The following is a 12,533-nucleotide window of genomic DNA, read 5'->3' as shown; positions in this document are numbered from 1 at the left end:
TCGATTTCTCTCGCAAAATTACGTCGAAACAGTGCCCCATAAAATTGATTGCAGCACTTTTCGAAATCGTCGAAATTTTCGATAAAAATCCAAAGGGAAAGCCTTGCTTTTCTGGTCATTTTCGGAGCCGAAAATTTCTCGTCTCGGAATCGATTTGTATGACCATCTCTAGAGTAATTCGACCCCCAGGAACTCAGAAAACACATCAAAAAGAGCGTAGGACCAGCATCAGAGAAATGATGATGAAAATCATGAGTTTTTAGCCGTAACTTTTCAGCTATCGCTCGCAGCGTATTGGGACTGCGCTTAATCGATTCCTCTCGCAAAATTACGTCGGAATAGTGCTACAAAGAAATTATTACAGCACTTTTCTAAATCGTCGAAATCCTCGCTAAAAATTAAAAGGGGTCAGCCTTACTTCGCCAGATCATTCAATTTCCCCTTTCAGAATTCATTTTTATCACCGTTTGAACTCTCTGTACCCTCAGGATTCCAAGAAGACGTCAATTAAATCAAGGGACTTACAGCAGAGGAATTATCAACCGTTGCAAGAAAGGCATGTAAAATCGTGTAAGAAAATATCAAGAGTATACGGAAAAATTTATTTTATTTCATACTGTAATACAGATTACGTGATATACAAACAATATGTCATCATACATAGCATATTCTGCATAAGTACATTCTATCTATATGCAGGCCAGACCATCACCTACTCTTACAAACTATTATGATATCCATCTGATTCAACAATTTCGAATTAGCACTTCAAATAATGTAGTTTATAGTATTTTTTTCTACATGTGCTTAAAAATGGCATTTTGTTGAAATACTCCACACTTACATACGACCATTTGTACTGTCATTCACATATATTAAAAAAACCGTAACTCAATTATAACAAATACTTCTTGCCACGAATTTCTCATTCTCCTACTCCACTGTTCTGAAAACCCGGTTGGAACCCAATGTTTCACACAGTTACTCCTGATTTGCTACTTGTGGCGTATTCGGACTACGCGCAATCGATTTCTCTTGCAAAATGACGTTGATGCAGTGCATACAAGAATTGATTCCAGCATTTTCCAAGAGGGTCAAATCCCTCAATGAAAATCCACAAAGGTCTGCCCGTGCTTTTTTGACCAAACAAATTTTCGATATAAAATCGATTTGTACGAGCCTTTCCAGACCATTCTGACCTACAGGAACGCAAAAAAGACAGTGGCTCCTTGTGTGATATACACGACGGAACCTTGTATGCAGAATTTGAGTCTAGCGTCGTTGGTTTCCAGTAATTTTCACTGTTTTCCGATTGGTTATCTGAGTTCTTTTCGGTTAGGTCCGTTAAACTCTGTCAACCAGACGTGCATTGCGAGATACGCCGAGCGCGCTTTCAAAAGGGTACCCAATTCACATAACGGCATGCAGGCTAGCATAGAAGCACCAGCCCAGGCGCCAACATTCCAAACAAGCGGGGTCCTCTGTCAAACATTTAGATAACATCAGTAGTTCTCACCTGGAAAAATGACCAATCAGAACATTTTTGCTGCTGCAGCATCCATCTGTTTGGTGCATGTAAAAAAGCAGCTTTATGATCGGTCTCCCATATTGTCGGCTAGTTTCGCGTTGTACCGTCGTTTTGACTGTGGTGCGCTGGCAGTCACTTCAAAGTTTCACCTGGATGATAAACATAACCGTGCAACCAGTATAAACAAGCGAAACAAATACACTTCAAAATACGATCGATATTTTAAATATCGTCAAACAGTCTGGTTATTTCAGTTCCTTTTCCAGAAAAATCGGTTGTGAAAACGTTAAATAGATTAAAAAATTAAAAAACAAGACTGGCGTAAACACTACCAGCGCCACAACGGTGAAGGCACCTACTAGCAGTCAATGAGGGGGCGCGATACTGCCGGAGTTGCCAGTTGCCAGTCCTCCAATATACGTCGGTAGTTCTTGCTATTCACGGGTTGTTTTGTTCTTCATTTTATCGGCGTGTCTAGGCTGTGCGCATTCAGTGGTGTCGCGAGTCTATTGAACATGGCCGAAAACAATGGCAATGGTTACTGAGTCGACTTTGTTGTATCCCTTGCGCACTTGTCAGTACCGAAGCGGAGGCCTCTGATAAAAACTAAAAGCTAACTCATCTGTCCGACAGCAAAGTGAGTAATCGTCGCTCCTGCGGAACAACCCCCATCTCGGGCCCCCGCCCCCTCGTTCCTTGTTATTGAGTACTTCACCCCAAATACACAGGTATGTATGTACATACACCAGATACACACACGCAGGACATTGCGGCAAGGTTTTCGATTTTCGAATCAATTAAAAAACGCCGCCGGTTCACTGAAGATGGTCGACACGCAACCGTCTTTGGCTCTTACTCCTTCCCGTGAACGTACAACTTTTTGCGTACCCTAACCGATATCGGTTGCACGCATTTCTCTCGTCTTCGTCAGAATCATCTAGAATCCACTTTCCTCTGTGGCTCTGGATTACCTTTTCCGGTTGCCGTTTACCTTTCTCAGGTTCCCACCCTTGTTATATTGATAATGTAACCCCCTCAGCCTTGCTAATCCTGAAAGAAGTCTCCTGCTTTGTTTCCTATATCATACTCGGTTTGATTTATTTTCCATTACCGTAATCCGACATGATAGAGTTTAAATTATCAGAATTTACTGTTTCTATTTCAGCGGATTTTTTCCGTACATTATGCACAGCGACTACCCATCAACAGGCGCTGTCCCCATGATGCAAAATTGAAAAGGGAAGGTCATAACTGCTTGGTCGAGCCAAGGTGAGAGATGAGGCTCTCATAACTAAGGTCAAAATAGGCGCTGCGAATAATGTGTATATGTTGACAATTTGCATTGTGCAACATTTCAGGTGGCTAATATTATGGCAACTGCTATTCAGAAGAATGGCATGAAACACCTGACGAATGGAGCGCTAAATCATGTCGACAATGTCAGTAGTCTGGAAAGAACAGGTATGCACCCGGACAGCAAGGATGTCATGCTCGCCGAGGAACAGGAACAGCCTGAGATACAGGGAGAGATGGAAGTTCGCGAGACTGAGGCCCCGGAGATGGAGGCCCCTGAGATAGACATTGTGATAAACAACGTAGTGTGCAGTTTCAGCGTCAGGTGCCACCTCAATTTGCGCAAGATCGCGCTCGAAGGATCAAATGTTGAGTACCGGAGAGAAAATGGGGTAGGCACTCTTCTGGAAAATAATTTTACCATGATTACTCTTATCGTCAGATCAAGACATCCTAAAAACTATTGATCAACTTATTCCACAGATGATAACTATGAAATTGCGCCGGCCTTATACGACTGCATCAATATGGTCATCAGGCAAAGTGACGTGCACAGGAGCAACAAGCGAGGACCAGGCAAAGATCGCAGCTCGACGCTTTGCCCGCTCCCTGCAGAAGCTTGACTTCAAAGTCCGTTTCAATAATTTCCGGGTAGTCAACGTCCTGGGCACATGCTGTATGCCGTTCGCCATAAAAATCACATCATTCTCGGTCCGGCACAAAGATATTGCGGAGTAAGTTCGGCAATATTTCAGGCTCGTAAGCTTGTACAATTCCCAATATTCTGTATATATAGTCTAACCTTTGCATTCTTTCCTCAATCTTTCTGCAACAGCTACGAGCCAGAGATTCATCCTGGCGTTACATACAAACTGAAGGAGCCAAAGGCCACCCTCAAAATATTCTCAACAGGAAGCGTTACCGTGACTGGTTCGTACTTAAGTAAAAACAATAATAACAGTAAGATTAGTTCAATTTAGGGATATGTCGACATATAGTCAGTTCAAAAAAGGTTTGAATCATTCCTAAAACTGCCTCTATTGTTCCGAAAAACTTGTTACTTGTATCTGAGCAATTGCTTTATTGCAGCTCCTAGTGTGGCGGCAGTGCAGGCAGCGATTGAACACATCTTTCCACTAGTCTACGAGTTCCGCAAGGAACGAACGCCGGAGGACCAGCTTGCCCTGCAAATCAAGAAGCGAGGTCTGGCTGGAAACAAGCGGTCGGGCAATTGCCCCGGTGCCTTTCCGCCGGAGGTAGTGCCAGTACCGGATGACGACGCGATGGTCTCAGATGACGAAGGCGACGCCAGCGACGCGAGCTGGAACTGATTTGCCTTTGTCGCTTGGGAGTGCTGGCTTGCGTTTCTCAGAGACAACACAAACACGATGTGCTATTTTACTGTGTGTCGGACAATCGCGCCGGAACCGAGCAGTAGCCGTGGCGGAGTTACAGGACCGTGCTGTGCGTAATTTATGTTTTTTTGAGCCAATACGCGAGGGACGAAAAAGAGGAAGTGAAAGAGATAGAGAGCGGGCGGGCGGGAAGGGAAAGTGAAATAGAGAAATAGAAACTGAGAGGAGAGCAGAGAGTTGAGAATGCGCGCACGATATCGCAATCCTTGACTCACGCCTCCTGCGATTAAGGGTGAAGGAGCGAAAGGTAAATGCTTGGTTGACTAGTCGAGTGTGTTGTATTCGAATTAACTTCTTTCAATCAATTTACTCGATAATAATACAATTCAAAGGGCTGCATTGGTGCTCGCTGATTTAGCTGGCCACAAATGAAACCGTACGGTGTTTCGTCGAACGGCGCCCAGTCTACGCAAACGTCGACAAGAAAATTTGTGACGCTCTCCCGTGCGTATTACTATAATTTTTATTTTATTTTTATTTTTTGTTTCCTGTAATAATGTACCGTGCCAAAGATCGATGTTCAAAATTGGAGGCAAAGTTATTGTTGTTGTGTAGAACATTACTTGTACAGCTGAAGATTTTGTTCATTATAAGAATAAGTTTTCTCATTATTCATACGTTACTATCCTTTTTCGTAATTACAAACAGCGATCAGTCGGTTACAATTGTTTAGTAAAAAATATGGAAGTCTATCATTTCTTTTGTAAAATTGTAATCCCAACTGGCACTCGCTACCTTTGCTCGTAACGATACGTCGACTCGAATGTCGTTGCGTCAGCTCACGGGTATGGAAAAACTGCCAAAATCTGACACGTGGTGTCAGGTCCGCGTTGCCCGTCTCGATTCATACTCAGTTATCACTCAAACACAATTTGCAAAAATAAATATAATGTCGAGCCTTCGATAAATATTGCAGACTTCTCCAACGCCCTGTGATATTAGAAGAATTCGGTAGAAAGGTAGTAAGCGAAAGAGTCAGGGAGCGAGGGAGGATTCGGTGAGTCTTTCATCAATTCCCGGCAAATCATACAGCGGCGCGAACAGGTATTTGTCCATGTTTGCTCGCACGGAACTCAACGATCTTCCAGATCCCGATATGCGGTTGAAAATTTCAGGACATATGATTATTGAACTATCGAACAATTAAGGAAAATGCTTATAATCCTTTATTGATTATGTGTCTAACCAGAATCTCAATGTTGAGGTTTAGAAAAAAAATTGAAACGAAAACACAATGTGACCTTGTTACATTAATTGGAACGATGTAGCCAGGAGAGAATCCATCCGGCTTGAACCATTCTCTACATGTCATAAATACACAATTGAACCCTAACGTTCGGTCTTTGGCCGTTAGCAAGGGTTAACCAGCCTCATAGATATCAACAGAGATTTCTGTAACGATATTTACGCCGCTAGTAAATACACATAAATACTCGTGCGGAACGGTTTATTATTGTAGTGTCTGTCCCGCGAACTACATCTTTTTCTCTTCTCTAATTCGTGATGAAATAATTTTTTTTAAATGAATCAGTAGAGAGAGAATAGCGTTCGCAGCGAATATTCTTCCCTTTTAGCGAACATGATATCCATCCGTGTATATTCCGCAATATCGCCGCCACTTCTCTTCCCCGTAAATCCATGTATTTTTTAAAACTTTATTTCTTTCATCTCTTTCGTTGGAATCGGAAAAAATTCAGGCCAGGATGACCACAAATTCTCTTTCATCTCGACCTGAAACACGAACCGAAAAACGCGAGAAAATTATCAGAGTAGGGGGGAAGAAACAGGGCCGTAATCCAGGGCAATATCTCATATCCGACTATTTAAAAGGTATAAATATTAGTAGTTATACTGGACGCGCCGAATTTCAAATGTACCCTGCGACGAGTATCACGATATTATAATGCTATAAGAAACATTTAGCCGGGGCATCACGTTATCATTCATACACCACCATCACCCCCCCCCCCCCCCCCCCCATGTGTCATTGAAGCTAGTTGTAATTACTTGAATGAATAATATCTTCGCACACACACATATATATATATACACACATATATATATATATATACACATATATATATATATACACACATATATATATATGTATTTGTCTGTGCGAGTAAATTATTATATGTATGTATGTATATGTACACAGTGAACGTCGAAAATAAAGCAATTTTGTTATACGTGTGAGCCTTATCGGTGCATTAATTAGATTCCTGTGTATAAAATATATACTATGTATAAAAAGTAGTATCGTAATAAAACCATTGACAATTGTTTCGAGGAGGGACAAAAACACAATTATCTCTGAAAATTGAATATTATTATCGACATACTGAATATGGTATAGCGTAGAGAGTAGGTCTTAAGTATAAATGTATAATGTAAAGAGAAGAGAAATGGCACCTGATGATTCTCTGAGTGTAACGTTATACATACATACATACGATTATTGTACCTAGCAACTTATGTAGGTATGTGACGATTTTTAAGCGAGTTTGAAATTAACCGAGCCGCCGTACGTAAAACTGCTTTAGCAGAAGCGTGTATTGAATAGTAATAATCGATAATTCGGTGAGATCTCTCTAATAAAAATAATAATAATAAGTAAAACAACATCAATAATAGTTAAAAGGTAAAATAAAAGATGTACACAAGACTGTTGAGTGAGATGTAATGATAAATTAATAAAATACAAACGAACGAAGAAAAAAAACAATTTTTGTGTAAAGACGAGAAAAAAGTGAAAAAAAAAAAAAATTAAGTCGTATGTTATAATTAATTAATTACTCTTTATAGTCATTATCGTCATCGTCGTCGTCATCGGCATTGTCATCGCGCGTATGATTCGTGATATGGTATCAATAATGTTAAAACATACATTTATCAAATACCTTATTTGCGTACAAAATTGAACAATAAAGACGCATAAGTATATATCTGTGTATGTATAATGTACCTATCATGTATAAGGTTACATAGGACCAAATATTATTAATATCATCGATTCTGTAATTGTAATATTATTATCAGTAATTCTATTCATTTAATTTATATTCAGAACGTGTGATAGAATTTCGTCTACACGGATATGCCATATCCACACGATATTCGTGCCTACAACTGCATATTTGTGTCGAATGAAACTAGTCAAATGAAATATCATACAGTCTATACTCCAATATTTAGTTGTGTTGGCTTGAGTCGAACGTATAGTTTAGTATGTATACGATTTCTTATTTGGTATGGAACATGCGACCGTGAGTCATAACTGGTAATTTTCTTTTCCTACGTGACGACTACGCTGGAACTAATTCGGCATAATTTTCGTGATCCTATTCGAACGCATATACCAACGAAGATAATTGACGCTCTACGGAGTAGAATCGTTTTATGAAAGAAGACCCATGAGCTTTTCCTCATGTAGAGCGATAAGCAGCATCAACATGCCTCCGACAGCGATTCCTGAGAGCTGGATAAGAATTCCATGTGCCTTCGCGTCGGTTTTCACAAACCTCATCATTTCTGGTACCTGAAATTGAATCGCAACATTATTACCATGTAAGACCACAATTCCCTCCTAAACGTAATACGATGCGTCCGTACCAAATTGGCCAAGGCGATGTACATAAAGCTGCCAGCGGTCACAGCGTATATCCAGTGGCTTGCGTTCCCGATTTCGCCAAGGCAGACACCGACCGCGGCGCCGACGAAGCTGAGTGCCGAAGAAAGAAGGTTATACATCAAAGCCCGTCTCACGCTCATTCCAGCGTTGATCAGGACCGCGAAATCACCTGTAGACATTCGAAGAACGATGAGCATGTGAACTCTGTATGCACCCTTGCGATACGCGATTTTCTGGAAGCGTTACCGAGTTCGTGAGGCAGCTCATGGCAGAAGACAGCTATTGTTGTCGCCAACCCAGCGACCGGGTCGCTGGCGAAGGAGGCGCCGATCGCGAGGCCGTCTGCCATATTGTGGAGCCCGTCGCCGACGAGGACGAGGAAGACCAGGGAGGACGATTTTCCCTCGGGGAGACCGTGGGAGTGACCGTGCTGCGTCAGCATCGAGTCGGCCTCCTCCACGCTCTTATTCACAGCCGATGTGGCCCCGAGCTCGAAAGAGACGTCGCGTTCGTCGCCTGGAGCCGCCTTCTTCCGAAGCTGGAATCGTATCAGCATTATAGATAGGTATAACCGTTACTGTGGTCGGCCAGGAGATTGGATCCCACGTAACTTACATTAGGTAACCTGACGAGGAAAAGGGTGGCCTCGAGTGCGTAAAAAAGTACGACGGCTAAGAAGGTCGCACTACATCTGAGCGCAGCGGTCTCGTGATCCATATCCTCTGAAAGCAGAGCCTAAAAATTATTAATTGTCTTCGTTACTCTTAGTCCAGCTGACTTCACAACGATTAAGCTCACATGCGGCAGAAGATGTAGCAGGGCGTCCCCGCTGAGCGTGCCGACAGCCAGGGCGACCAGGAAGTGGAGGAACGACGGACGCCGCGTCAGTTTCACCATGGTAACGGCCAGAAGTCCCACGGAGCTGATCACCCCAGTGGCCAAAGTCGCGTGGATCCAGGCTGCCAATTATCGAGATTAGAGAGAATCGAGGGGTTAACCAGTGCGTCGATTGACCGCACACCTGATTTCATGACTGCAAGACTTGAAGAGACTTCGTGAAGTCAATCGACTTCAAATGACTTCATGTGAGTTCAAGTGAATTCATTGAATTCCCTGACTTGAAATGACTTCAACTTCAAGTGAATCGAGGTGACTCCACGTAGCTTCATATGACTTCGAGTGACTTCAAGTGATTTGAGCAACGTGTAAGTACACCGGATTTCAGGAATGGTTAAACCCTCGGAGATAATATTGGTGTACCGGGAACACCACTTGAGAAGAATTAATCGAGAACTCACCCTCGGTCCGCGACACCTTTTTACTTGGTCCTACTTTGAACTTGAACGTCGGCGGTGGATTGACTCTGACATCGCAAGCCCTGCGATCGAGCTGGTAAACGATCGCCGGACAGAGGTGCAAAAACCGCGCCGGTTTAATGGCAACGGAATGATTTGGTCGCAGACCAAAAGTCTGGAGCAGGGCTTGATGCGAGAGACACAGACTGTCCTCATACGGCTCAACTCGTTCTCCGGATGTTTCTGAAATCCGGAAAAGAAGCAAATTTGAAAACGTGCGTTATTAGGAATCAACATCTCGTTATAGACATGAGCCAACGATCGAGTGTCGGTGACGCAATCTCATGGAGCACTTGAGGGTATTTTGATGAGATTTTATATAATCTATAACAAGCTACGTTTAATTTGCTAACGCTATCGCTGAGAGCACAGCTGTGCAGATTATCTCTCCCAACCTAAGTCATCTATGGCCTTATAGCTAGATAATCGTTTGATTATACTTCAGTGCGAAAACGTGAAGGTCTCGCCGAAGGTCTCAGATTCTACGGATATCGTGTTATGTATTGATAACCACCTTCAGCTATGTTCCTCTTTACGATCCTCGTGGTGGATTGTCCAAAGTTTCTTTCGGATGTCAAGAAATCGTCAGCTTTGGCGAAGACCTCATCGGCCTTGACGAAGTGCGCCTTATCCTGGTAACCCACGTCATCGTCCCCGTAGAGCTCGGAAAGCTCTTGGGCGCCGTGGCGATGGTCGTGAAGTTGGAGGGCGTCGTGCAACTCTTGGAAAGAGCCGTTTATACGGTGCGTCGAGACGTTGTGGTTCTTTTCAAATGACAACCGCCCGAGTCCAAGGTTCTCCAGCAGATGTTCAAAGCCCTGCAAGGATTATTGAGCGCCGGTGATCATCGAAATGAGGAAAGAAAAAGAAGAAATCCAGGTTTCATCTGTACTGGTGCCGAAAGTCAAAGGATGACGCATGAATTAAGGCCCTACCTCGAAAGTGATGATGCCCTTGTCTCCGTACTTATCGAAAATTTGCTGAAGAAAGAATCGGTGATCACGGTGTGCCTGATTTGGGATAATCGTGTCTTCGGAGCCGCACGTGTAGCAAAGCGCAAAACTCATAACGACGAACCAACAACCGCAGAATCCGTATCGTCTCGGCATCGTAATTATCTATATGCATAAACAATAGTCAAAAAACCACTCGCGGCAAATTGAGAATATACCTCTTTCACTTCTGTGCTACAAATTATACAAACGTCGGATCGGCACCACTTGATTGAATGGTATAAAAACCCTTCCCGTTCAAGCTTATATTAAACTGCTTCGTCGTATGCGCACACAGGTATACGGATGCGTAAATGACCAGTATTCGCTTTGCGTATGTATCAACGTATCTACAATGGATGTATGTACATGCAGTACTCGGTGGCGGAGTAGGGGAACAGTCGGACGTTATACACTGCCATACTTGGCTGTTATCAAAAAACTGTCATCGCGTATTCCAAGTGTGTTGTCCAAACTGACACCATGGCACTTGGGGGCTTGCGAGCGCTAGACGCGGCTTCTGAATTCTTCACTCGCTTACCACCCTGTTCTTCGTGAACGTAGATTATCCTCATATTTGCACTTTGTGGGTTTGTCGAAACTCTTCTTGAAAGTTTAGACTGAAATCATGACGTACTTTGCACACTGCAGCCTGCACTGTCTTCGCAATGATTAGCTCGAATTAAGAACTTCCGGTAGCGACGAGACACGGTGCGATCCAACCACCGCGCCCGTCATCGACAACCGTGGACCAGACGTCGTTCTACTTTTATTGCAACATGCCTGGAAGCTTTTGCGCGTCTGCTTAATCGGAGGATTTTATTATTCCACCTAAGCCAAATACCATATGTGAATCCAGCCTGCGAAGAAGCTGCTGGACAAACAATATTATAATCTCGATATTTATCAAAGCTGTTATTGTTACTGTTTACAATATCAGACAGTATTATACGAGGATTATTACAGTGGAGTAATACTTAACGAGCATTCAACTACGGAGCTACAAATAGAATTTGTGAATAGGGAGAAAGACGGCCGAGAATTTCAACTGGTTGACGAGTGACAAGATATCAACGATTCGTCTGTGTACATCGGCGGATTATATTTGATGAAATGGAAAATAGCTACGCGTCTGAGGATAAGTTTGATAAGTCAGAACTTCTTGGGCTTTACCAACACGTAAAGTCTAGAGGCCCTTAGAATCACTTATCGTTGAATTATTAACACAGCAGCGATGGTGTATTTACTCCGTAAGATAAAGGTAATCTAATCGCACCTCGATCAACAAAAACGTAGTGGAACCTCGATGGTACAAGAATGCAGTAAATAATAATATTGAATGTACAGTCATAGAACTTGAATCATTACATGCTTGAAGCTCTGAATATTCCTGTGGCGTTAACTCCCTACACAAAACTCTCGAGCCGTTATACGATTTCAACAGCGCAAGAAAATGCGAATAATACCTAATTACAATATAGTTAGACAAAAGTATATTCGTGTCAATGAGAACAATGGATTTATAAAGCTGAGATTTATTTCAGTGAATAATAACTATAAAATAATCTCTTATATAATAATTATATTTATAATTTTCCATCGGTATCATGGTTTTTTAATACCTCATTTTTTTTCTTTCTCTGTCTCTCATTATTTACGATGTATATCGCACGTAAACGATCGGTTTCAACTTTAATTACACGTTGTGTATAGAAGATATTTGTCCAAATCTAACAAGAAATCGGCATTGTTGCCTGAGCAGTACAATATTTCGAAGACTCAACTAGTTGTCTAAAATCTGCAGGGCAAAACACGATCGATCCCAAACACCTGCAATACGCCCTATTGCATTTGGTCACTCAACGTGTTCCTTAACATTTATGTACATTCCTTCAATATGTACAGAAGAATCTTAATAAAGGTAGAATTTTTTTTAATAATAATAGTAAAAACGACACAGGAGCAAAAGAAGTACAGACGATTTTCCGGTATTATTCCATACCTTCGATCGTTTGGGGAAAAAAAAAACCTCCGTCGGAATCAATTTACTACGCCTGCGGTCGGTAGTGAATTTTTTTCGAGTATGGACTCATTAATTCTAACGGTGTAATAATAACTACGATTTATGGTAGATAATAATAATAATAATAATAATAATAAGTGTAGTAAATAAGTTTAAATAAATAGCAACGAGAACGGGGTGTAGTTAGTCAAACACTTAATTCTCACAGTCGATTTTCTATTCTCTCTATTTTTTTTCTTTTCGCCGTTTTTCATTTTCTTGCCTCAAATTGTTCATCAAGACCTACAATAGTATAC

The 12,533-nt window shown here is 42.0% G+C and overlaps 2 protein-coding genes across 3 annotated transcripts; one reads left to right on the top strand and one right to left on the bottom strand.

Moving 5' to 3' along the window:
* The first annotated feature begins 1,964 nt into the window (after positions 1–1,964).
* On the top strand, positions 1,965–5,674 carry LOC124410963 (TATA box-binding protein-like 1). 2 transcript variants are annotated; one of them, XM_046889717.1, is made up of 6 exons: positions 1,965–2,256; positions 2,694–2,842; positions 2,885–3,213; positions 3,305–3,555; positions 3,657–3,751; positions 3,911–5,674. In XM_046889717.1, the coding sequence occupies exons 3-6, from the start codon at positions 2,899–2,901 to the stop codon at positions 4,150–4,152; spliced, it is 903 nt and encodes a 300-aa protein (XP_046745673.1). In that variant the 5' UTR covers positions 1,965–2,256; positions 2,694–2,842; positions 2,885–2,898; the 3' UTR covers positions 4,153–5,674. The 2 variants fall into 2 exon arrangements, with proteins under 2 accessions (XP_046745673.1, XP_046745672.1); XM_046889716.1 differs by having other exon boundaries at positions 1,967–2,256; positions 2,694–2,797; positions 2,887–3,213.
* A 1,650-nt stretch (positions 5,675–7,324) lies between these two features.
* LOC124410962 (zinc transporter ZIP10) lies at positions 7,325–10,525 on the bottom strand. Its single transcript, XM_046889715.1, has 8 exons — positions 10,158–10,525; positions 9,737–10,040; positions 9,166–9,405; positions 8,666–8,826; positions 8,483–8,602; positions 8,114–8,405; positions 7,849–8,036; positions 7,325–7,774 (listed from the first exon to the last, which is right to left on the bottom strand). The coding sequence occupies exons 1-8, from the start codon at positions 10,329–10,331 to the stop codon at positions 7,634–7,636; spliced, it is 1,620 nt and encodes a 539-aa protein (XP_046745671.1). The 5' UTR covers positions 10,332–10,525; the 3' UTR covers positions 7,325–7,633.
* Between the last annotated feature and the right edge of the window lie 2,008 nt (positions 10,526–12,533).

This window comes from Diprion similis, chromosome 10, assembly GCF_021155765.1.
Source record: "Diprion similis isolate iyDipSimi1 chromosome 10, iyDipSimi1.1, whole genome shotgun sequence".
NCBI classification, from domain to species: Eukaryota; Metazoa; Arthropoda; class Insecta; order Hymenoptera; family Diprionidae; genus Diprion; species Diprion similis.
Note: the sequence above shows the minus strand (reverse complement) of the source record. Positions and strands in the feature narration are given on the sequence as shown.